This window comes from Eucyclogobius newberryi, unplaced genomic scaffold (assembly GCF_026437365.1).
Source record: "Eucyclogobius newberryi isolate DKJ021-1_F unplaced genomic scaffold, fEucNew1.0.hap1 SCAF_1, whole genome shotgun sequence".
NCBI lineage: Eukaryota > Metazoa > Chordata > Actinopteri > Gobiiformes > Gobiidae > Eucyclogobius > Eucyclogobius newberryi.
In genome coordinates, this window is record NW_027315723.1 from 45177940 (window position 1) to 45204747 (window position 26808).

At 38.5% G+C, this 26808-nt stretch overlaps 1 protein-coding gene across 1 annotated transcript; it reads right to left on the minus strand.

The window, feature by feature from the left end:
• Nucleotides 1-34: 34 nt before the first annotated feature.
• LOC140361395 (sodium/potassium-transporting ATPase subunit alpha-1) lies at nucleotides 35-22611 on the minus strand. Its single transcript, XM_072447110.1, has 22 exons — nucleotides 22431-22611; nucleotides 21997-22110; nucleotides 18135-18194; nucleotides 16719-16820; nucleotides 15011-15112; nucleotides 14823-14936; nucleotides 13369-13503; nucleotides 12165-12282; nucleotides 11522-11790; nucleotides 10841-11149; nucleotides 10246-10380; nucleotides 9962-10154; nucleotides 9700-9875; nucleotides 9487-9623; nucleotides 8444-8594; nucleotides 7258-7581; nucleotides 7035-7158; nucleotides 6568-6713; nucleotides 5735-5865; nucleotides 4919-5020; nucleotides 2750-2841; nucleotides 35-220 (listed from the first exon to the last, which is right to left on the minus strand). Exons 1-22 carry the CDS (start codon nucleotides 22440-22442, stop codon nucleotides 192-194), a joined length of 3075 nt encoding a protein of 1024 aa, XP_072303211.1. The 5' UTR covers nucleotides 22443-22611; the 3' UTR covers nucleotides 35-191.
• Between the last annotated feature and the right edge of the window lie 4197 nt (nucleotides 22612-26808).

Here is a 26808-nt window from a genome sequence, read left to right on the forward strand (position 1 = left end):
GAGGACACATTGAATGGACAAACTACCAACCAGCTTCATGTAAAACAGAGACATGTTTTATTGCGAATGACATTTACGAACAGAGAAGCTTAAGTTACCCTTGTTTGGCTTTTTGTTTTTTTTGGTAAGACTAACAACTTAAGCACAGATGTAACAAGGCAGCAAGTAAGAAGGAACACTCCGTCTTGTGCTTAGTAGTACGTCTCCTGCTCCACCCAACCTGAAAACACACACAGCATATAAGCACATATTAGCACTTTTATCTAGGTTTACTTCATGTTATTTATTTGTTTTTATTGTTATTGTTCAGTTATTTTTATTGTTATTGTTCAGTTATTGTATAGACCCTCTAAAAATGGTAAATAAAAACATTGTAAATTCCAAAATGGAGGTGACATGGAACAAAATGTGGTTTCATTGAAGAAACTGGGATCAACATCAGAATATCACAAAATATGAATGAAAAATCCAGATTATTTTGTCATAGAAAACCATATTTACTATTGCATTTCACATGCATTTATTTATTTATTTGGGGATTATGACATATACTTTTGGATTTTTGATGAAGGTAAAATCTTGATATTTAAGTTGTAGTGAACAAATACTCACAGATATGTTTGAACCTGATTACTTTTTATTTCAGCTACAGATATATTACATACTTTGCCACAAATTGTACTTTTGTGAAGCTCAAATGCAATCTTTGAGGCTAGAAATAAATATATTTTAGAAGATTAGAATAGAAAAGCAAACTACTGGTGACTGACTTTTTTTTTTAAACATTGGGAACCCTGAATTTTCTGTTTTAAAGACTCCAGACCAATAGCATTTAGATCTGATGTCAGTTAATAATTGAAACTAGTGTAGTAATATGGTCTACATATAATTGTTTCCATTTTGGATCTTTAACATTCTGGTTCTGAGTGTTTTAAAGGATCTATAGAAAAGAAGTAAATGGAACAGCACATTTTAAGTAACAAAAAACCGCCACCTCAAGCAGTTCAAACAACGCTAAAAACAATTGCTACTTTATTCAAAATTTGGATTTGGGCAATGTATCAGTAGGCTGAAATGACAACAATGAGTTTGTTGAAGGTGAATGGTCTCGAAAAACAGGGAGAAGCACTTTCTGGAGTACCACCTGATTACATCACAAGGTGAAACCAAGTGTTCAGACCTGTGGACTCGGATACGGGCTAAATATGCAGGAATACTAAAACATTTCTAAATGAAACAAAACAAAACTCCAGATATGTTTTTAAGTATGGGCTACAGCTGGTGACTTTTGACTCGGCGGCCAACGGGATGAGATCATGGTTCAGGTGGGCCGACAGTGATGTGAGGCAATGAGACAGGGTGAGGACGGGTTAGCAGTAAACACTCTAAATATAAACCCTTATGACAGGAGCGCACCACCACAAGACATGTCCACGATGCACTGTTATATCGAACTAACTCATCATAGTTAAGATCACTGTCAAAAGATCTATAGAAAACAGTCGATGAAGATTTCAACTAAACAATTCAATCATTTAGTTTGTATTAATTTAGTTTCTTACGATACAAAATCTGTTGGTATCCTGGGCAGTTGTTAATGTTAGTAGATCAATAATATGCAAAGGGAGCCACAAGCTGTTAGGGGGGCCTCCAAAAAAAAGATTAAGTAATTACCTGTTCAAAGCATAAAATTAGTGGTTTGCTTTTGTTTTTTATATAATATTGCTGTGGAAGATATTTCTGTTTCTATATTTCCCCTCCTCTTTAAAAAAACGTACTGGCTGCTGCTTTGTGAATTTGAAAAAAAAAATCTGTTTCTATAAGGCAAATTTTATAGGCAGACCAAAGCTTAGCGCAGTGAAGCCTAACTTTGTGTATGATTGCAGCACATTCCATCCATTGGCTGGGCATTTTCACTCACTATAACACACGTTCGCTGTTGAGGGTTCAAATCCCGCAGGGCCTGGGCCTCTGTCACCTGGTCCCCTGGCTTGAGCAGGGTTGTGTGCGCTTGTGTGGCTAAGATAACAAGCGTGAAAGAGAGAAAGCGCAGAGCCGGTGGAGATGTACACCTGTGATTCACCGAGCTACAGGCATTTGAATGAATACTATGGGCTGTGGTTAAATATTGTTGCTGTTGCTAATGTGCTTTGCTAGCTTTGTTTTGCAAAGCATGGGGGCTCAGCATATGAATTAGCATCAGTGGAAGTACGGTGGTTTATCACAGGATCGAGTCAGCATTTGGTGAGAAATGAATCGGTTAATATCCAATTTTGCCAAGTCGCTGTTCTCTCCCCTCCACAGTGAACCAGTGGAAACGTGGCTATAGTCCACAAAATGTCTCAGGAAAACTGGTATACTTTATTATGTGTTGTTTGTTCATTAAAAGAGGCTTCTTATGCGACATTCTTATCAAAAACATACCCAGACTTGTGTTTTGCTTCATTTGTGCCTGTTTCAGTAATCCTGCATTTTTAGTTGGTTTTTTCCAAAGCTCAAAACAGCTGCATTATGTGACAGCTCCTTTGTGTTTTTACAGTCCATAAATTGTCATCTGATGGATTCTTGGAGGCTGATGCATCAATGTATTTTTATATTTTACTAAAAGCAGCAGATAAGGTTTCTCTGTTGATTTATATTATTATATTCTAGTCGTTTTGCTTGGTTGGATATATTCATTTAATTTTTAAGCGGTTGAAAATAGAATAATAAGTAAGGTCAAATATATTCCAAAAACAACAGTACTCACCGCCTGGGTTGCGTCGAAGGATATATCTTCTGCCTTCATCATATAAGAAGATAATAAGGGAATATGGAAAGGCACAAAACCACCAGCTTGGCCTAAAGTGCAAAAGAACAAATTCAAATTTTAATACACTGTGGGAAAAAAGCTAATTCAATTTAAAAAAATCATCTGAATCACAATTGTTTTTTCCTCTCTGGGATGACAACAGACAGGAGATGCAAGCCAAACATAAATTATGTTAAACCATTTAGTAGGGCTGTCACCAACAAATGTGGCCTTTGAATGTGGTGGCTGAAGATAGGGAATATGTATGAATAAAATGTATTATTTATGAAGATCAGAAATGAAGCCTGCATAAATTCAGCCTGGAAGACCTAACTCCATCCATCTACGTCAAGGCCTCCATGGAAAGACCCTCTCCCCAGCGCCATCATCGCACTCAAGCGGGCGTCCGCCTGTCCGTCTGTGAGAGTCAGATCCCTCACTTCACCATGGACTCTTCCAGGTTTCTGCGCTTATCCCAAAGAGGTTATGCAGTTTTTCCTGGCCAAAGAAGTAGGGTGAAAGGTCAGGGGGCGTCTGCACCATGGCCCTCGCACCTGCTCCTCATCCCCAATCAACGCTCCCAGTGACTCCTCCCCGCTCCCAATCAGCGCCCAGGCGGTCACATTTAAGCCTCAGGCAGATGGCTCGGCCGCTCAAACCGTACTGCGACCCACCACCTCCCCAGCTCCTCCTCTACATTCCCCTCATCCTCTACCTTCTCTTCACATCTACCACCACCAGTCTCCAGGCTCCGGGGGGAGACATCTAATACAAATAGATCATGGAGTGCCCATGATTGCAACGTCTTCCACCGGGGTCTGAGTGCCAAATAACTTGCGAATAAAGCTTGCTAAACAGTCCATTCTCGTGGTCTCTTTGTCTCTCCAGGGTGAAATTCTTTGTTATAAAAGGTCTTTTATGTGTTTTAGAATCTTTATTTTTTTCTAATTAACGAGTCACAATTAGTTTATTAAGTCATTGCAGCCCTACCAATCTGACAACCTCTGCAAATGCAAAGAAAGAAAGAAAGAAAGAAAAAAAGAAAGGGATGTAACAGAATAGAGAGAAGAGGAAGAAAGTCAAAACAGAGGAAAGGACAGGTAAAGAGATGAAAGAAAAAGAGACAAGAAGAAGAAAGGAGAGAGGAGGAGCAGAGAGAGGAGCGACGTGAAGAGGGGCATGGTTACAGTGGCTATGCTAATAAGCAGCCACAGTCGGGAAGGTTACTTTTGAAACTCTTGCGCTAATGAGCTGTAGCAGGCACGCACTCAGCTCTTCCTCTCCAGCTCTTAACTAACTCCACGCACATAATAACAGCTAAAATTGGCTTTTCTATCAGATAATGACACAGATGAAAGAGGCCGCAGAAGAACCTCCCATCTGTAAATAGGACAATTGCATAGCGCTGTCAGGGTTAAGCAGCAGCAGCTAATATGGGCACATTAGCACAAATGAGATTTTATGGATTACTTTTTTCAAATGGGATGAAATGATCTAATATGAGGCGTATTAAAACACCGTCATAAATCAACAGAAACACAAACATAATTAGAAGAATGGGAGTGTAGGCGGTTGCATGTAGCGACAGGGCACCAAGCTAGCACATATCTAACTACCTTCTGATACCATTTGATTGTCTTATTTTATTAAGTCTTTGTTCATGCTTTATTAAGGCTATTAAAAGTGTAGTTATTAAAAAGACTTTACTTTTCAAATGACATAAACATAGAGACTAAATCTGGACTAGAATAGGACCAGGTAAACAAATGGTATATTTGTTAAAAATATTTTGTTACTAAAATTTGATCAGATCATTCCATTTGGAAGTGGTCTGATTATTGTCTGTGTCCATGAGTCTAGATTTAACAGTAGTTGTTGTGCTCATTTTGAGGTTCATGTTTGTGAACTACTGTCCAAAAATATATATAACTTCATGAAATGCGTGTGTATTTTTAACTGAAATTGGCAATGTTTTCCAGGCACACTAGTATTCCCCAGCACACTTGAATAATGATAAAAAGTAATCTAGAAAAATGACTGACTAACTAACTAAAATCTAACGCTAAAACATGTGTAAATTGAAAATGCAGTGTGGCGCTTGTCCCTGTGCTTGTGTGTGCGACTCACTTCAGAGGGTACATTCTGAGGGCCACGTCCATCCCAGGGCAGTAAGAGAGGAAAGCTGCCAGGGCCGTCTCCTCGAACAGCCCAAAGATCAGGATACGGTTCCTGTAAAGCAGAGCACGTCAGGACATTAGGACATTTGGTCACTTTCTTGCATCATTTTGGCATAAAGATTAAATCATGTGGAAACAAAAAAATATTATACTTACTCCTTAGAGTAGTTTTCAGACGCCTTACTTTTACTTCTACTTGCATAATATATTTGACAGTCTAACCCAGGGGTGGGCAATTATTTTTCCTCGGAGGGCCATATTCGAATTGAGTTAAGTGGTAGAGGGCCAGACTGCGTTAATTGGTGTTACAAATTCTTATCATTTTAAGCACTTTTTTGTAAAATATAGGTTATTGAATCGCTTATTTCATTTATTTCATGCAACCTCTATTAAGGACACAAGTGCAGACACATGTTACATAGCTAAGACAGTTAAAGAATAGAAACTAAAATCTTGAGGGGGGCCGAATTAAAACAGGCCGAGGGCCACATCTGGCCCCTGGGGCCACAAATGCCCAGGTCTGGTCTAACCCCTAACCCACAGTTGTGTTTCTTGCATCGTTCCTTCAGATTATTACGTTTTTCTAATTTTTGTGTCTTTCTTTTGAAAATACAAAATATTGGTTATTATCTATTGTTTTGTCCTTTACATTACATTAACTTGATAAAGACCAAACCCAAGTAAAATCTTGATTGCGATCAGATACTACATATGAAGTTAAAAATCAACATTGGTGAGGCGGCCCTTTTGACTTTGTTGCACGTACTTCATTCCCTGTTGCAGGATGGAGTTCCTCCTGGTTTTACAGATGATGAGATCGGCCCACTGCACGATCACGATGCTGACGAAGAAGGCCGTGTGGCAGGTGAACTCCACAATCTTTCTGCGCTCATACGTCTGACAAAACACAAATACATTGTCATGTTTATGAAACTGTACATAGAAAGCGTTTAATGTTTTTTCTTGTTTGCTCTAGGTGGCGCTGTTGCGACGAGCGTTCTTGCAAGCTCCATTTTATTCAATTTTGGGCCGAGCCGATCGCGTCTACACCCCCATGTGGGAATTTTCATCGATGTTCAGAGGGTCAAAATGAATAAAGTTTAAAGAATAAAGTCTAAAGAATAAAGTCTAAAGAATAAAGCCTAAATAAATAATAAGACTTTAGACTTTATTCCCCTCCTCCCTCTACCTCCGCCACAGAGATGCGCCGCTAATGCTAATGCTAAGACCGCGGCAAGCGAGGAAATGTCCCATCAAAATAAAAGAGGAAGAGGAAGTGAAGGCTTTAATTGCGCCCCTGCTGGCCAATAGTGAAGAATACACAATATCTGTCATGCACTTTTTTTCATGGCGTCTCAAGGAGAATATAACCCATGAGTTTCAAACATATCACACAAAAATTGTCTGATTTGTTTTTTGTTGTGGCAGAAAACCATGAATAATACTAACAATAAGAACAAGAAGAAGAAGAAGAAACCAGGGGGAAACAATGGCTCCTCGCATTTCCATGGAGCCAATTACAACTACTGTAGTCCAAATAACAAAATTGTGACTTATCCCAGAAAATAATTTCTACAGTGTGTTGATGGCCGTACGTACCCACTGCTGCCCATAGCTGTCCTCCAGGTCGTTTACGTATTTGTCGTCCCAGTAAACTCGGATGCCCAGCAGGTCCATGGGCAGGAAGCCATTTTCAGCCAGGATCACAAAGTATGTGAAGAACCCAGCGGTGGCCTGCATCATACCTACACAGTACAGGGACGACTTTAAGGAGACTATTTGGAGGCAACACTAAGTATGTTCAACTGGACCCGTTCAACACCTGTTTAACATTTATATTTTGAAAACACAATTATTAAAAAAGGGTTTGAAGCACAAAAATGGCTACAATATTGTTCGAAAATGTACTCGAGTAATTCATTTCACAAGTTTCCTGAAATGTCTCAAATTGCTAACAATCTTTTGTCAAACCCATCTGGCTTAATTAATGTTTGGTATTGACCAATTTGATTCCTGATACCAATCTACCAAAAATATGCAGCAGGAATGTGGAACCAAGTACTTACCAATCTGACCATATGCGATGCTAATAAGTCTTTCATTCACGAGTTTATCTGTTTTGGGGTTTCTGGGCTGTCTCTTCATGATGTCGCTCTCAGCTGCTTCATAAGCCAGGGAGATGGCAGGGACCTGGAGAGACATCCACCGTCAATTATCAGCACAAATTCAGAAAGAATGAACTGTCACAAAATGTTTGTCGAGATGGCAATTTCTCGGAGTAACTCTTACCATGTCAGTTCCCAAGTCGATACAGAGGATGGTGACAGTTCCGAGCGGCAGAGGGATGTTGGCAATGATGAAGAGGAGGAAAGGAGAGATTTCAGGGATGTTGCTGGTCAGAGTGTAGGCGATGGACTTCTTGAGGTTGTCAAAGATCAGACGGCCTTCTTCCACTCCGGTCACGATGGAGGCAAAGTTGTCGTCCAGCAGGATCATGTCAGCGGCCTGTTTTGACACGTCTGAGCCAGCGATTCCCATGGCAACGCCGATGTCAGCCTTCTTCAGGGCAGGAGAGTCGTTGACACCGTCGCCTGTCACGGCCACGATGGCTCCCTGTAGAGAGGACAAGGAGGGCCGTGAGGCAGGGAACGCATCGCAAAATAGTTTTGAATATTTTGGCAATATTTCTCTCTGAAAATATGGCTAGTGTGAGATGAAGGGAATAACAAAATGTAATATATGTTATATGATATGCTGATCAATATTATCATATATCTTAATCCAAGTCTTTCTGAGGACAAGGAATCAAAATGTGGAATATTTAGGTAACTTTTGGGCACCAGCATTTCAAGCAATTATTGGGGGCAATATGTGTGGTGATAATAGTGTCATCTAATTGCACTTGCACAAAGACTTGATTTTCCCCTCAGTTGTGGAGCGGAGGTATGGAGATTGCAGCTCGTTTCTACAGCGCATGTCCAAAGTCGCTTAATCACTGTTATTGTTCATGTTTTTAGCATTTACAAAGCCCCCACAGTCAGAAATAGGACATTAGGACAAAATACTTTTGTAGTGACATGTTTGTCAATTATATACCAGTATTTATTGTGAATGATCTATTTTATATTGTGATCACATGTGTAGGATACTGAACTAAACAATTTGAAGCTAAAACATAGAGCTGTTTTTTTGTATCAATAATTTTAAATCTATTTGGGAATGTTTTGCTAAAGAACAAAGTGAAACAAAAACACAAACATACAAGGAGTTCACTCAATTTCACCCAGAATGTTCTTGTCAGCCTTTTGATGCTTAGCTCTCTGGTTGGTCAAACCTCAGCATCCTTCCCTTGAGATTTCTTTAATATATAGGGAACATTTTGTAGCTTTTCAATGTATGTATGTGTATGCATGTAATAATGTGGAGGGATGAACCCATACAACATACTCTAAATGCACCTTGCTAACATGCTAACCTGACGCTGGCATCCTTCCACGATGATGAGCTTCTGCTGTGGTGAGGTTCTGGCAAACACAATCTCTGTGTGGTGTTTCAGAATGTCATCAAGCTGCTCTGCGGTCATGTCTTTGAGTTCACCCCCATGCACCACGCAGGCCTTGGCATCCCTGTGAAGAAGAGAAAACCAAAATTAATTCAAGTAATAAATTGGCAAAGATAAACTGCTAAATGTGCCTTCCATTTGGGCAGGCAAGATTGGAGACAGTCCACAGAGTAGATATGCTAATGATGAAAGTGTAAAGCCAGTGGTCCGTGTAGATTTATTTCTCTGAAGTAAATGAATGGTAAAAGCTTTTTTGGCCCAGTGGAAAACAAGCTAAATAAAATCAGCAGTTTGTCTACTTAAAGCTCCTATATTGTGAATACTTAAAAAGAAAAAGAGGTTATGCACCGACAACATTTTCCTTCGCAACACAACTGACAACATGTTTCTTTGCTAATTGCTTTTTCTGTTTCTCTGAGAGAATTTTGTCCGTGGAGCTCAAATATAGTAAGACTGAAACTTAAAGTAGTTTCTCCGTTGTTGCTAAGACTGTGCAGAGCTTAGCTAACATGTTTACAAACGTGGGGGGGATATTAGACGCTTTCTGCTGGCCAACACAAAAATGTATTTCCTCAACACACAGCCTCATAAACATCGTATTTAAAGAATGTAACATCAGTTCAGCTGTGTTCAATCCCAATTCCCTTAAGTAATAAATGTGAGGGTAGCCTGTGGTGTCTCTAATGTTTATCTGTTTTATTTACAAATGACTAAATTTAGCAGAGTTGTATTTGTTAATAGCTCTTACAGAAAAACATCTCCTAACTCATCATTGACGCCACTGACGGCAAATATTCAGAAAGTATATAATCGGCTAACCCCTATTGCTCCAGATGCCTTAGCTTAAGTATTTTACATTATACACAGTACCTTATACATGAAAACAAAAAAAATCAACATTTATGAGCTTTTAACTAGGTTGCAACAGTATTTCCTCAGTCTGTGTGCGGTCTTACCTTGGGTTGACTTCAGAAACGGGAACATTAAGGCGCGCAGCAATGTCCTCCACAGTCTCGTTGCCTTCGGAAATGATGCCCACACCTTTGGCAATGGCCTTAGCTGTGATGGGGTGATCACCTGTCACCATGATAACCTGCGAAAAGAAACGACAAACTTAAGCATGAATCTATGTAATTTTTGGAGATTGTGTAAGGTTTGGCTTCATATACCTTGATACCAGCACTCCTGCATTTGCCCACGGCATCAGGCACAGCAGCGCGAGGAGGGTCGATCATGGCCATGAGACCAACAAAGCACAAGTTCTCAGTGGGGAAGTTCACCTCTTCAGTGTCAAAAGCAAAGCCTTCTGGAAACTGGTCATCGGGAAGACTAAAGTGGCAGAATCCTTTAGGCAACAAAAGCATTCCAACATTCAGAAATAGTTTTTCATACTTTCTGATCACAAGATTGGAACCAAATATTGGAGTATACCAAGAACTCTTTCTCCGAGACCTCCCAGCTCCACATAGGCGTTCTGGAAAGAGTCTTTCATCTCATCGTCCAGGGGCTGTTCTTTGCCTTGATACAGGATGGAGGAGCAGCGGTCCAGGATCCTCTCTGGGGCCCCCTTCATGACCAGCAGGTGCTTGGTCTCTCCGGGTGTAGCATTCTTGTGGATAGAAAGCTGAAGAACAAAGCAAAAACCTTCTTTAAGTCCACTACTTGAGGACGCAATGGATTCATCTGATGTTAGAGATGTGTTAGGAAAGTTTTACCTGGTATTTGTTTGTGGAATTGAAGGGGATTTCAGAAACTTTTGAGTATTTTTCTCTTATAGCATTAACAGGGCCACAGCACAGCTCAATGCATTTAAGGAGAGCAGCTTCAGAGGCATCACCAGCCACATCTCTCTGTGGAACAAAAAAATAACTCAATTCAATTATGCAACTGTTGATTTAACTTCTATAGACGGACAAAATGGCGCTACCCATGGCTGCCACAGTGATTCGTTGCTCCGTGTTTTGTATTTATTATGTACATATCATGCTGTTTTTTGTATAAAGTGTTCGTATTTTGAGTGTCTGTCATCTGTGTTGCACCGAACCACCACAAGTTCCTATGTCTGTGAATTTTCGAAAAATGGCAATAAACCTTTTTCTGATTCTGATTCTGAAATCTATGATTAAGGTTAAAGTTGAAATCTGCAGTGCAGTTGCATATAATGTTATACTGCATATTTTGCTAAGTAATGCTTAACAGGCAGAAATTTCACATTGAAAGTTAATAAAGAGGCAGCCTGACGAGCATGTTACATGTCATTTTACACAATGTAACTGATCCTTTCATCGCTTCAATAAAAAGAGCTCTCACCTTAAGAATGGGCACATTGCTTTGGTCAGCCAGGAACACTGCGCGGTTGCACAGCCCAGCGATTCTGGACAGGGCTCCCCATGTGGCGGAGCTGCGGTCGAAGGAGGTGCCGCTCTGGTTCTCGGTGGTGTCGGCCTCATGGATCTGGTTGTCAAACCACATGTGGGCCACAGTCATCCTGTTCTGGGTCAGGGTGCCCGTCTTGTCGGAGCAGATGGTTGAGGTGGAGCCCAGGGTCTCCACAGCCTCCAAGTTCTTCACCAGGCAGTTCTTCTTGGCCATACGCTTAGCAGTCAGTGTCAGACACACCTGGAGAAAAAAAACATGACAGTTAACCCAAGAAACTCTATTGCAGACTTGCAGTGCTTGTAAGCAGAACATCTGTAGAATTGTAATTCCCCAGTTCTATGGAAGCGACCTAACTCAGTTTGTGATCACACAACCACAGGAGAGATCAGAGCTGAACAGAACACTTCTGTGTATCAAAGCTTAGCCTTCGCAGGACAATCGCTACTAAAATATAAAAGCCGCAACTCTTCTGTTCTGTTTGCGAGTACGTGGACCCAATCACTACAGTAAATAATATCAGGTAAAACATTGTGGAAATTTAGTTTGTACATTACCTAAATTACAAAATTCTCAAGGGTCTCTGTAATTTTTAGAAACTAAAATGAGACTTACAGTGACAGTGGCCAGCAGTCCTTCTGGCACATTGGCAACGATGATACCGATGAGGAAGATGACAGCTTCCAACCAGCCATATCCAAGGATGAGGGACAGGACGAAGAAGGACACCCCCAGGAAGACGGCCACACCAGTGATAATGTGGATGAAATGCTCAATCTCTTTGGCGATGGGTGTCTTTCCTCCGTCCAGACTAGAGGCCAATGTGGCAATGCGACCCATGACTGTCCTGTCTCCGGTGTTGATGACGACTCCTCTGGCAGTACCTGGTAACAGTCAATCAATAAAGTGTGAAAGAAGGTAAATACAACTCCAGGTATGTTGTTGAGGGAACAATGTTATGCAGAACATGTGTTTATGCTATGTTTATTAATGTAAATATGATGTTGTTCGTCTAAACAGTAAGAAAAACAAATCAAATTGTACAAAAAGAAGCAGGATTTAACTAGCAAAGCAAAAAGCTGCCAAAGGTAAAGAAAACATAAAAAGACATACTTTAATGGAAAATATAAATGAAAATGGCAGAGCTTGCAGGGCAGGAGAAAAAGTAAGTCATTTCAATGGTCTCCCATGTAAGGTTTACGGTACGTCACTCCAATTAGTTTCTCAGGACTTTATCTGTCAAAGCTGACAAGCATACCTTCAACACAGTTTGTAGAGAAGAAAGCAATGTTCCTCGTCTCCAGTGGGTTTTCGTTGGAGAAGTCCGGAGTACGGGTCTGTGGCTCGGATTCACCGGTCAGGGAAGAGTTGTCCACCTGGGGAAACACAAACATTTATGTCATCTAAAGTATATTGTACCTATCTTTCTGTTTTATAGTTGATTGAGATAAACAAATCGATTTTTTTTTAAGTTAATCTACTTAAAGTTTAAAATGATACGTTCATGATACGTGCATTTATTCCAAGTATTGGAATGTAGTTACTGATTAATCTGTTAGCACGACACTAATGTTTTCATTATTACAAACTTAAAAAACACATTAAAATAATTTATCATTGGTGGATATTGTAGAAAAAGATTCAGTTATAGTCATCCGAACATTTCGACTCTGCAGCTCTAGTCTGAGAACTCTGAATTTTGCTTGAAACTACAATTGTTTGCATCCTAACAACCCTGTAATGGACTATCAAAATCCTATTGTAAGCTAGCTGTCACTCCCTCCTCACTGAGTACCTGATCATCAGAATGGTCTAGGCCTCTCCCGCCCCATGGCTTCAAAACACTATTGCATATGTATGTTGAACCTTAAACCTCAAGTCCTGTTTTAAGAGGGGTTTGCTTTTTTTAACAAAAATGGCCAAATTGACTCCTCCTCAAACCATCTCTTCTCCCTGCTTAGAATCTTCCCCGCACTGTCCTCAAACGAGTGGATTGTGGCTTTTAGATGAAGATGCACAGCGCTCTGTAGATCTGATAAAGCCTCTTGTGTAGTGGCTGTTTAATCTCACTTAACTTTCTTCACTTCGTTGGATAGAATATACAGAGCAATGTGATATATTCTATCCAATGTAGTGTAGAAAGTTGAATCCCTCTTTAAACAGGAATGGAGGTTTAAGGTTCAAATTATCGGTCATACACAATGGTGTTTTGAAGCCATTCTGATGCTAATCAGGTACTCAGAGATGAGGGAGCCACAGCCAATTTACAATAGGATTTTGATAGCCTATTACAGCGCTGTTAGGAGTCAAAATGTCTTTTTAAAAACAGTGTCCAAATGACTACAATTGAATATTTTTCTACAATAGAACAATCCTGGACGAATGGGGGATTACACCAAATTGGTGAATATTGTTTTATATTTTTCATCATTCTGAAAAAAAATCTTTCTTTTTTTACAGACCTTGCAGCCATGTGCAGAGATAATTCTGAGATCAGCTGGAATCCTGTCTCCTCCTTTCACCTCCACTAGGTCACCAGCCACCACCTCCTCTGCGTTGATGCACTTCTTTTCTCCTTCACGGACCACCAAGGCTTGCTACAAGATCAAAAGGAGGAATGTCACGCTGTTAGTGAAGCGCAGGCTTTATTCTAAGCAGCGGGAATCCTAAGAGCAACGCCAAATGTGACAGCAGTGCAATTTCAAATAAGGATGACGCTTTTTGGATTAATCCCTGCTTTCATACATTAGCATGCAGGTATAGGAAAAACTAATACTACTTCCATTATTACATGAGTAATGAACTTGGAACATGTAATTCAAAAATGTTTTATGATGGAGTGAAGTTGCAATTAACATATTATATATATTTACAATTTATCGACAAAGATATGTATACTGTGAGTTGGCTGGTTTGGTCAGCATTTAGAGATAAAGCTTCAACATACTGTGAGTATTTCTCAACCAGGGATTCGATTTACTAAATGGTATTTAAACAAGCATGCACAACCAAACTCCACACTGGCAGTGGTGGTGTGGAATTTGCATTGAAACTAACGGCATCTGCAGCAATTATCAAATCTCATCGTAGTTTCTGAGATTGTGGAATATTTTTGGCACAACGGGATGTACAAATTATCATACAAAGAAGAAACACAGAGCCTTTCCCAGGATTTACAAAGCCCCAGATTGATGAGAGAAGCGGATTTCTGCAACTAAATGGAGTGGACAAGTGGTGAGTCAAGCCTCACATTAAGTAAGCTACAAATGTATTCTGAATTAATTCTGAAATAATGTGGGTTTTTGTTTGGGAAAGGCTTTAACCAGTGTCTCATAACAATTCAAAATATTCATAAAGATTGTGTATTGGAGATTCTAATGATTATTAATTTATAAATTAAGGAAGAGAGAGTAGTTTAAAGAGAAAAAATTTCAAATGTTTTTCAAAAATGTTGTTTGCATTATTTACTTTCACAAACAAAAGTTAAATAGTTTTCAGTTGTTTATTACATTGAGTGAATTATCCTCCAAGAAACCATTAGTTTGAGTAAAATAAAATTCACTGTTTTATCAAGATCACATAATGTTATTATCATTATCAGTAAATGGGATATGTACAGGGTTTTATTATAAAGTGTATTCCTCTAGAGACACTAAAAGGAAAGTGAATCTGATGTCCAGATCTGGCGGATTACGGGTGCAATTTATACAATTCTTTCAAAGCACCAGACAAGGGTTGCCCCTAATGTTTAATGAATGGTTTAATGTATGGTTATTTACTACATTTAAATTTCTGGCTTTTTACCAATCATTGCCGCAGTTCCTTCCCTGACGTAATGCTTTCCTCTTCAAATTTAGTCCCTTGGGTGCAGGAGCGCTATAGAAGGCAACAATACATAGACAGACTTGTATCTTACCTGTGGCACCAGGTTCTTGAAGGAGTCCATGATCTTGGAGCTTTTGGCCTCTTGGTAGTAGGAGAAGCACCCGGTGATGATGACCACAGCGGAAAGCACAACACCTAAGTACAACTGTAAGAAGACAGAACATTTGTCATGTTCAAATGAATCTTTTTTGAACAATTGTAACATGTGAATAGTCTTACGTTATCATTGGCGGGCTCGTCTTCAGATGCAGCCTGAATACTGTAAGCTAGGAAACACAGAAGGGCACCAATCCACAGCAACATGGAGAAACCACCAAAAAGCTAAAACATGAAGATACATGAATAATTAGACATGACTCAGATGAGTTGAGTCAAAATATAAGCTAACTTGCGGAACTACAAGACATAATCACTACATTTGAGGTGTAAAAGTGAAGAAAACATTAATCAAATGTATATATCAAGGTTTGCAAAGATTCCTGTGCTTAACGTCCATTATTCGTTCATGGAGTGTGTCCAGCTCCACTGTCTTATCTCGCCTGTCTGTCCGAGGGAGTCGAATCTCTCCTTCACTGTGGAACTCGTAGGTTTCTACTTTTTCCCAAATAGGTTTGGTAGTTTTTCCTGGCCCAAGGAGGATCTAAGGACAGGGGATGCTGGGACATTGCCAAGTCCCTATGAACATTGTTTAATCTATTTTTCCCTGAAGCCCCTCGAGGCAAATGCTGTTTTGATTTTGGGCTTAACAAAAATAAATGTAATTCTGAATTCAGATCTGTGCCTGGCCCAAAGACACACCAACAGCATGAACTGGCTAGAGCTTGCATTAAACTGCAACTCATTCCCATATTAGTAATCACATTTATATCCATGTTTCAACCGGTTCACTTTGGATTGGTTCAGTCTGAAAGTGTCTCCACTGTCTTAAGTGTCCTGTACAGGTTTATTTAAGTAATCCAAAGTGGGCAAGTGAGTTCTAGCTTCCAAAGTGGTCTGGCTCTTTTTGATTACACAAGAGAGACAAGCGAAATGACAAAAAGCAGACATAAACAGAAAATGATCATTTCTCACCAAACACTGACTTCTTGTGATAAACAGAATAACTTTTTTTAACTTAGCTAGCCCATATTAGCATCAGCCATTTCCTATTTATTGACGCACAGCCCAAGACCCAAAATATTATATTTCCAGTGCATAATTTTGCTAACATTATCCAAACCCAATGCATCGCACGAAGAGTTATCAAAATGTGGTGTAGAGGCACCGGAAAATGAAAGAAATGCTGAAAAAGCGAAGAATAAACAAGGAGCAGTTTCTTGTTTACTCTAGCAACGTCTCACAGCGTCAAAAAATTGAAGTACTAAACGTGTCTCATAATTAAAAAGTATTGAAGTAAAATTCAGGTATGATTTATGAAGAAAACATTAGTTATATTTGGATGTTGTCAGTTGCTCATGTAGTAGAGCTCAGCCTTTGGACCCAGACATACTAAAGGGACCATTCCAAAGTTGTTGTTGTGTTGCTTTAAATGGCGGTTGGCAGCCAAATGAAAAGGTGCATTTACCACCACCTACTGTAGTTGTACGTCTTCTGTAATTGTACATCTTCAAAGTATGTGTTTTACGATATACCGTAAAAGAGGAGGGGGGGGAGAAAAGTCTTGAGGAGGAACAAACAGGTCTTGGGGATCAGGGTCAGTTAAAATGTGGCTTATGTGTACATTTTCTGGTGGCTCTGTTACCTGCTTGTGTCATTGTGGAGGTTAGCGCTGAAATGTTATGGCGTTAAACCTTCCACCAGAAAAGTTAAATGGTGCACCTTTAAATGGCCTACTGTGGACTGGTTTTCACTTGATGAATGGGGCTACAGTGTTTATTCCTTATGCATTTTTCTTTCCTTAACTTTCCATTACAAACACACTCCTTACCTGTTTACAGAACTTGACCCATTCGGGGGTAGTAGGGGGCGGGGTGAGGGTATTTGGGCCGTCCCTGGCTAGGATCTCCTTAGCTCGGGTTGAGGACAGACCCTGTGGTGAGCCAAAGAAAACAACAGTGTGAAAGCCACGCCTTCATTTGTAATGCACTAAGCCTTTGAAAGGAAAGCTATGCTAACAACCGCTGCAGGCGCACATGTCAGGCGGCCTGTGTAAACTGAAGGGAAACCCATAAAAAACAAGTCAAGCCGGTTTGTGCTCTTTCACTCATCCCCACTAAGGTTTTGTCTGGTCCCGGAAAAATTCAAATAGCGTCCGTAAATGTCAAAGTTGCTTTACTGTGTAAAGCAAAATAACTTCAATTTCTGTCAACTTTGCAAAAGTTTTAAGAGTGGATACTTTCACCACTTATCCAAGTAGCTTCTTCAGCTCATTTTGACTGTGTAGTGAAACAAATTTTAGTGAAGAGGTACTGGTAGTCAGACTGGGTCTGCTGAAGGTGAATGGACTTTAAAAACTCAGAGAAGCACTTCCTTGATTACCCCAGATGACATCAAGAGGTGGGGGCAAGAGGTGAAATGATCAATCAAACACTTAACGAAACAAAACATAACTCCGGCTATGTTTTTAATCATTTTGGCATGGCTAAAAATGATTCAGCACCAACCCCTTTGGATAACTAATAAGACTGAAATCGTATAAATCAACAATTAACAGTTAAATATAGTCCAGTCCTGCCTCTTACAGACATAAGCCAGGACAGTTTGTGGGCTCAATATCAGAGCACGTCTCGTACTTTTACAAGGTCAAGACTGGACTTCCATACAATTTTTTTGGCTGTTAGTTTTTACAGGAATTTACCGTAGTGGTGAGAATGAAAAGAGCACCTTTCCTCCTTGTTTGTATCATCAATAAGAGCAGTGTTTGCCCCATGAATGGGGCCTTTGTTTTGGTGTAAACTAGAAGGATCAGATTGCAGGGGAGAGAACAGGGGTTTCTTTGGGGCTTGGAAAGTATGAGGAGGAATTATGACAACACATTTTGTTTTGAGCTCTTGATTTTGTCAAAAATGTTTGGGCTTATTTTCTGCTGTCTGAAAAAAATGGTTCACAGTTGAAAACTAAATTTAAAAAAAAATAGTTACCAGTTACTAGTTTTAAACATTTAAACATTTGCAAAAAGTAGTTGTAACACAGAAATTATTAGGAATATATTTTGCATTATTCTGATTGTTGGCTTACTAAAAAAATCCAAATAAAATAATTCCTAAAATATTACATATGCCATTTTGGAGATCATAGCAAGCATTTGTGGTCAAGAATACAAAGTTAAGTTGGATAATAAATTGTGTATGCTGCAGTATATTAGCCGTCATGAGAGCTATGCTATTAAGTAGGTACTACTCACCCTGGTTAGATCAGTTCCATACTTCCTGTTCAGTTCATCCAAGGTTAATTTGTGGTCATCCTAAAAGAAAAAGAAATGCATTATGAGTCAATGGCCAACTGCCGGGTAATCGGTGTTATTTTTAAACAGTGACAGACTTAAATGTCAAACAACATGGCTTTACAACCAATGTTTTTGCAGTGCATTGAGGCATTTTAATGACTGTAAATGGGCAGAGTAAATAGTGCATTCATTTCTGTAATAAAAAATTGATAAAAATCTGTCCGACACACTTGTATTAATGGACTAATATTGATTACACACGTTTTAGTCAAGTTGGTTTTCACGTTAAATATCAAAACGGACTAAATTTTTCAGCTTTTTGTCTGAGATGGAAAATAATGGCAAGGGAGCTAACGTTAGACCACAACGAATAATGTAATAGTGGTTTATATATAATCTCAGGTTGACAGCTCTTGTGTTGTGTCCAGTTAAAGACTTGTCCACTGTTGTTTTTCTGATTCTGGCACTGCATTGTGGTGTAGTGACCATCGCTGTACACTGCTTCTCAAGGTGCATTGTGGAAAAAGGTTAGTTTATTTTGAGCTGGACATTCAGACAGCACAACAAAACGGCATGACCTATGTATGAAATAATGTCCAGCTGCTAAATAAGGTCTATCCTGGAGTGGAATTTCTCTAGCAGCTGCACCAATTAGCCATTAGCCCAGTAAAGTACCGTGTAAAATGTTATGATAAGGTCATAAAGAACTGGTCTATACGGGTCAAGCGGTCCATCACAAATTGATTTCATTTCAGTTTGTAAATATAAACAACCTGAAAAAGATAGGGCCCCACAATATTTTTGGACATGCTGTAAAGATTCAAAACATGAAACCTTAATCTCAAATAGTTTTGACAAATTGGGATGTATTTTATTTATTTATTAGAAAAATATTTTATATATTTTCAATTGATTGCTCAGATAGTACAGACATAACTTCAAAATTACCAGTATTTTTTTTTAAATAATGAATCAAGAATTTCTAAAGCTAATTTAGCTACTGAAGTTTAATCAATAGAAATGGCTCTGGATTGACTGTAGGACGCAGAAATGTTGAGTGCACACAGAAAATTTGCCAAGCCTACTCAGAGTTTTGGATAACTCCCACTTCAACAGGGTGAATAGGCAAACAAGGTTATTCCAATGTAATTTGTTTAAACTGCAACGCTACATGTTCAATGTAGGTAGAACTAAAATCTAAATAGGGCTATAAGACTATAATAACTACAACAAAGCTTTTTTTTTTTTTAAATTCTGTCTGAAAGCTGCAAACCATGTAGTTCTAAAATGCGTAAAACTTGTGATAGTTTGGGTTTCAATGTGCACTGTGAACTGCTGCTCCATCCACATGTTCATCTTTTTTGCACATGTTGCATTCTTGTCATTCTCCAGAAGACAGCAGTTGGTTGGATCCCTGCAAAGAAAGCCCCGCACAGAGGTCACGTTTGGGCCTCCCGGTCAGGCTCTATATTTGGCTGAATGTGCTCGTCTTGTCACGATAGATTCAATCACCAGCTGCTTGGAGTCGCTATGGGAACATTGCACATTGTCTTAAAATGGACTTTGAGGCCAGCAGCTATTGTATAATGGTGCAATAATCATTAACATGGGCGTTTCATAGTGTCCGCTCAAACCTCTGCCGCTATCGGGCTATAGATTTTCAATATTGTATCATACACTTTGTAACAATATGTGCAACATGTAGAGAGGCTAAAAATATGACTTGAAGTACAAGACTACGTGGCAGAATATATAGTCCAATCTACAGGGGAAAAAGCATTTCAAGTAAAACATATTTCAAGTAACTTCCTTTTTTAGATCTTGGTTTTTGGCAATGTAAGTTCCAATGAATGTTTGGTTTGGTTTATTTAGTAGAATGCACCAAGTCCAATGCTTAATGTTGACCTTCAAAAGAGACAAGTAACTCCAACTCCAAGTCATTGAGGTGTCATTGAGTGTCGGATGCAGGACTTTGAAATCGGTTTCTAAAGTTGCCGAACACTAATCATTAATACGTCCACGAGCACAAAACAGGACTTTGATCCCTGGTTATGATGTATGATCCATAATATTCACTAATATGTCACCTTCATTTGCCTTTTATTATCCATTAACCTGGACTACTCTGACCTCTAGCTTGACATTGAAGTAAAGTTACGAAGACACTGCAAAAAATGTATATAATTAGCTGAAATTGGGTTGAATTCAAGATATATTACTGTTTAGCATATTTCTTAACCTGCATTGCCTATTTGAGAAAAATATATACTTGGTACATTTTCCGTTCTTAGTCTAAACTACATTATTATTGAAATCAGTCAGAAACACAACACTAAACACAATATTAAATATTATTGTTATATATTTTTTATATAAATCAAGATTCGGAAATCAAGTAATTTGAAAAGTATACGTGGCATAATTCTGGAAGTTAAGCGAGTTAGGTGTAATTTTTAAATACACAAAAACAAGGGACTAAACTGCAAAATATTAATCTTTTGACTAGTTTAGATGTATTTCTGGATCTTATTCAATGACATTTGATGGGTTTCAGTATATTTTTGCCTCATTGTAGGTACATTCAAAGAAAATTGTACATTCATCATAGTGCTAACACTGACTTCCGTAGCTGTTCGACCTTGGAAAATGACCTCAATCAGAGCTGAGCAGATCAGGGTAGAAAAATGGCTGACGACAGTGGAAAAAAAAACACATTTTTCTTCTCAACATTCATGACATTCAACTATGACTATGAAGCAAACTTCCCTTCCGCCAAGAGCTTTTGTAAATACTTCAACAGCTTTTGAGTAAACCCAGCCACTCTTAGGTAGGCCATACTTTACAAAACTAAACAATGATAGCCCCAAACTATAGGTAGTTAAATAGACACACAAGTATAACATGTGACTGCATTGTACAGACAACATATTGTAATAATAATCATTTGGGAAAACTATCTAATGGCAATTTTGACTTGGATTTCAATTTTCTAGCAGACATTTTTAAACACGTCCAGGAGGATTAAACAGCTGAAATCTGAACTACCAAACTAATCCAAGAATCCCATGCGTTTGCAGAGGTCTAGACTTCAAGGTTATTCCATTTGTGCACAGACCCAGACCCAGTAGAGACACATTATACATGTATTACCAAATTAAATACAAGTCTTTGCAATTTGCTAACTGTGGCTATTAGAATTTTGATCTCAGCAAAAACATGTGACGTCTCTGAGGTCTAAAGAGTGGTTTTCTGTCTGAGCCCTGACCATATCATCACGAATGCCAGATTAACGTATTCTGTATACGACTGTCATTAACTATGAGAAACGCACCGTGGCTCAGACGATTTACGAGGCAATATGAGAGCAACGTGTGAGCGTTTCACTAGCATCCTGCCAAAGCGACAACCCCCACCAGCTAAAACCAACTGTTGAACACATGATCCAGCTTAACTTTACTCATACTAAGTGAAATTAAGATCTCTCTTTTCCTTTTTCGTTTTAACTCTTGACAAGCCACATTTGGGGTTAGGGCATATTATAATCTTTAAAAATCTGGCAAAGGTTCTTTCACTTTTGAAGAAGGAGAAGTAGCAGATGTAGGAGGATGGAATGTACTGCTAGCTAGCTCAGCAGTGGGGGTAGCAGTACTATGTTTTTGTAGTAAACATCTGCTCATAGTGAATGGACTATGCTAGAGTAGCTAGAGTAGACAAAGTAATGTAATGTATTGGGGGCAAGCCAATATGCAAGCATTAAGATAGCCCCAAGATTCACCCAGACTAGCTTAGATCCAGTTGTTTGTGTTTGTTTTGTACTCACCAAATCAACTTCTTTCTTGAGGTCATCCATGTCCTTCTTTTCTTTAGCCTTTCTGGCCTTTTTACTGTTCTGATTGTCGGACGTGGCCGCCAATTGGTACTCATCTTTCCCTCTCTGTCAAGAAAAAGTGGTCAAAATTAGCCCCGTGCTAAGTCTTCAGCACATGTGGACACAGAAAAAAAGCACACACAGACTTCCTCTTTTTAAACTGGAGGGAAGATAAAGCTATACAAAATACTTTCCAGACTTGGTGATACTTCTTGGAAGATTATAGTTGTAGAAGTCAAATAATATGAAGCTGGCAAGTTTAACAACAAAATGAAACTACAAAACAAGTTTCTACAGTTTTCGAGCTGTCAAAACTTAATCTCAATGTTCAGGCTTTTAGACAAACTAGGCCCAAACATGTGACAAGCTAGCAATACAGTACTTACTCCCAGCCCCATGTTTGCTATGAAGGTCTGCGAACAGTCAATCCAATTGTGTTTAAATTGCAACTTTTTTCTACTCCTCCTCCTCTCTCTGTTTCTCTCACTCTCACTCCCTCTCTCTCCTGCCCTGCTGTATGTGTGTGTGTGTATGTGTGTGTCTCCCGCCCACTGGAGAATGGTAGTTTGCCTTGCATTTCCATACCTTTATAGCCAGCTCCCCCCCTACCTGCCCCAAAGGGAGGAGCATGGAAGAGCGGCCGGGGAGGGGAGCCAGCATGGTGGGGAAGGTGAAACTAGACAGGTGAGAGCAGTGTTTTGGGTGGTTTTTTTGGGTTTTTAGAAGGTCCGGGGGGAGAAGAGTTGTGTGTGGGGGTGGGGGAGTGTGTCGTTAAAGGGGAGGAGGAGGTAGGACGTGCAAGAAAGGGGAGGGGCAATGCTTGCTCCAACTTCCTGGTTTTGTTCTCTCGTTAAGTTTTCAGAAATGTGGCTTTGCCGGTGGAACGCCTGAGGGAGGGACACAGCAAAAATGGAACTTCCAGTGAGTTGAAATATAAGCAGGGGTCGAACACAATGAATTTATTTATATTATTGATAGATTTTGGAGTACCCGAACAATAATGTCAGTCCTAATATATATATATATATATATTAGTTGAGGTTTAATTGTCAGAAAAGTCACCCATGTCGAACCAGTGTATGTAAAATGGATAACAAAAGTGCAGAAATATTGACTATATATCTTTATTTGAAACGTTTTTGATTATAAACAATATACTTGATTTTCAAAATTTGCATATCCTTCGCAAACAACATTCACAATATTATCTACATTTATATATATTGCCCATCTCTAAATATAAGTAATATAAATAATTAAGTTAATTTGAATAGTTTTGACTGGTATAAAATTTAATGTTCTATGCTCATTTTAAAGGGAAACAGTACAGGCCAACCTCTGTTGTTGTTTATTTTTTTCATTTTTTTTTTAAATTGAATTTTCTAGTTTACTTAAATTACTTAAAATACCTAAATTTCCTCTGTGATTTTTTAAAATCTAATAAGTCAACAAAATTAACCCTTTTTTTTTTTTTTTAAACCTGTCCCAAATATGGACCATTTTATACATAAAATGCCTTATGGTACGCCTTTTTATATGACATATTTAAAAAGTTTTAAATTGATATCTCTAAAATTAAGAATTTATATCTTGTCTCCAAGGACAAGATATTGCTTTGCCTGGAATGTTCTACAGTATGACAAAGTAAGAATAATAATAATGCATGATTGTCAAGATATTCTTTGCCATAAAAACACTAATTGTCAAATTTGTCAGTCAAATTGTTGACTGAATAAAAGATAGCCTAATACCATTCAACCACACGTTTGCCAGGGGAAAGAAAAGTTATATCATGCACATTTAATAAGTGCAACTTTCTTACCCAGTAGCAAATATGCTAATTTATGTTAGAATAAGATAAGAAAATTATGGACTACTGAAACCAAGCAAAAAAGTAACCCAGACTTCCATATATAAATATATGAAAAACAATCAAAATGTCATTAATATTTAAGAATTACAGCAGTTTTAAGCCATATTTCTAGTAACATAGGAGGTAAAGGCAAACGTCCTTCAATTCTAGCCTAGCATTAGCTTAGCCTACTGTCTCTCTGAGTGCTAAGTATGCAGTACAAACAAAAGATGAGCTGCAATGGCTGAGATAGCCCCATCGTCACAGTGAGATAGTGATAAGAACACGCCCGCGAGGTGAAAGTCCACCGTGTGTGACTGATACAGTGCACTCTTCAACTTCAATGACAAAAGAACCACATTTAAATAAAGTTGTGTTAACCCCTGCCCTGCAGGGCTGCACTGAAGTGAGCGTCTATAGTCACAACATGAGGAATGCAAGAAGGAATAAAGTCAAATACTTTTTAAGGTCACTATGTCCTGGAGTCCATTTGAGAAGTTGAATTTAGAATGTACTTTCACAGTAAAATGAAACCTGTTTAATTCCTAAGACATTTTAGATTAATATTGAGGTTTACGATGAACAGAATAAAAAAATTGAATTGTCTTTAATAGCTATATTTCAATACTAAGTAGCCAAAAATGCATCATATGTCTCTTTTAATATAAGGTAACTAAAATTAAGTGAATTAAAAACAAATGTAGCATTTCAGTCAGCATAAAGGAAGTGAAATGAACACATTCAAACGTGTGTGATTGAAACAAAACTCAACTTCAGGTAACCTTTGATAGACCTACCGTAAATAACTCCAGTAATTCAAAAAATGTGATCAAATTCCATTCATTGTCTTATTAGTCTGCCAAAGTAAAATGGTATTTATTTGAAGAGCCACTTAAACGATCCTTCAGCGTAAAGCTTCAAAGATTAACCAGGACAATCTTAATGAATGACCGAGTACATTTGAAGTAACCCAGTGTCCTTGAACATAGTATCTAACCAAAGGGTTTACTCAATAAAAGTCTATGTAAATGCTCCATGCCCCATGCTTTTGACTCTGACTCTTTGGTATACTGTGTTGAAAGGTTTGTTACTAAAGTTAAAAAAAAAAATACAGAAGCAAAAAGAAAAAAAAGTATAAGAAGCACATGAACAAATGTATTTAAGTAAGCGTACATACTATATTTAGTAAGACATTCTACGAGTAAAAAGTAAAAGTATTTGACATTTTTGGAGTTTTTATTTATTTATAGGAGATCTTCTACTGAAAGTGTTTTTCAGACTTCCTATAAGTGATCTGTTCTGTTCTTCTGTATCTACCTCTGTATCTTCCTGCGTTGCACCAATGAAATTTCCCCATGTGGGACAATAAACGAATATCTTATCTTATCTTATCTTAAACAGTTAAATGTGGTGATTTTGAAAAAGAGTTGTGGTAATATGTTGTCAATCAATTTGCGTGTGATTTTTCATGTGTGTTTTTATTTGCTCATAGTCAGCAGAATGTCACCATGAATGTGCTAAAAAATAAGCTCACAAACTGTTGGGACTTTCTACTTTTCCATCCAGTTCAAAGTGTGGTGGAGTAGAAAGAACAGACACTGCTCGCAAATGTAGCAAAGTAAAAGGATCCACTTTAAAATCCACTCAAGTAAAGTACAGATGGCTGAATATTTTACAAGCACAGGTCTTTTCCTTTGGGCACTGTTTTACTTCCCGCCACTGTCAAATTAGGATAAATTACTCAGTTAAGCCCATTAGATTAGTGCCACTAAAAAGTATTCATGGCCTGAAGGTCAGTAATAGCAAACCCAAGAGTTGAATGTTTCTGTAGTAAACCTTGTGCTGTTTACAGTGAGTGGACGATGCAGGAGTAGAGACAGCAGAGGCATACCCCCCAAAAACAGTACCAAGAATTAAGTCCCTATAATCCCCCAATCCGTATTTATTCAGAGGAACCACACCTTGCTTGGGTTCACACAGCAACTGTGGCTGAAAGTTCTTTTTGAGCACTGTAAATCAATGCACATAAAACTATAATGCAATGAAATTATTAATAAAGTTCAAAGTTAATCAGAAATTTTGATACTATCTATCAATTAAGATTGTATTTTTGGAGCTGCGGCATCTAAGTCATTTCTCTCGAGTTTCTATAAGTCTTAAAATGAGCTAAAGTTATTTATTTTAAAAAGTCAAGTGTGTAAATTTACTAGTACAGGAACTAGGCTCCTGGTTTGACTGGAAAGAACCTTCCCCTAAACCAGGGCTGAAACAAAACCTCTGTCCCTTGATCCTTAGCAGATGCAATTCAAATGGGGACTAGAACAAACCAGGAACTGAAAATGTTCCTAAAATACAAAAATCTCAAATATGAGCGATATATTAAGTTATACATAAAGAGTGTTGCCCAGTGCTCGAGTGGTTAAGTCACAGCACACAGGCTCCAAGTGTAGTCAACCGCAGTGTTGTGAGTTCAAATCCCGATTCTGACCATTTACTGCATGTCTCCCCCTATCTCTCATTTTTATCTAGAGTTTAGCCCAAATACTGCTCTGATTATTTATTTATTTTTAAACCATTTTGGAAGTTACACCTTAGTCAATGGTCAATTTTTTTTTTCAAATATAAAATATATATAATACAATAACATTAATAATTTGGGGGATTTAGGTTCAAAACTGCATGATTTTAGAAACTATCCATAAACCCAAAAATCTACATCATGAATCTGGACCTAATTTCCATCTTGTGAACCCAATTTCGACCCAAACCTTTTTGGCAAATATCCTGTGTTCAATTCAATTAGCTCCAGTTGTGTTCAAAGGAATGTGACAAATGAGAAGAGCGAAGAGAGGCTGAAAAAAAGATAAGCAGACTGAAGTGTGTGAGGCCTTCAGGGAACAATCTGAATCAAC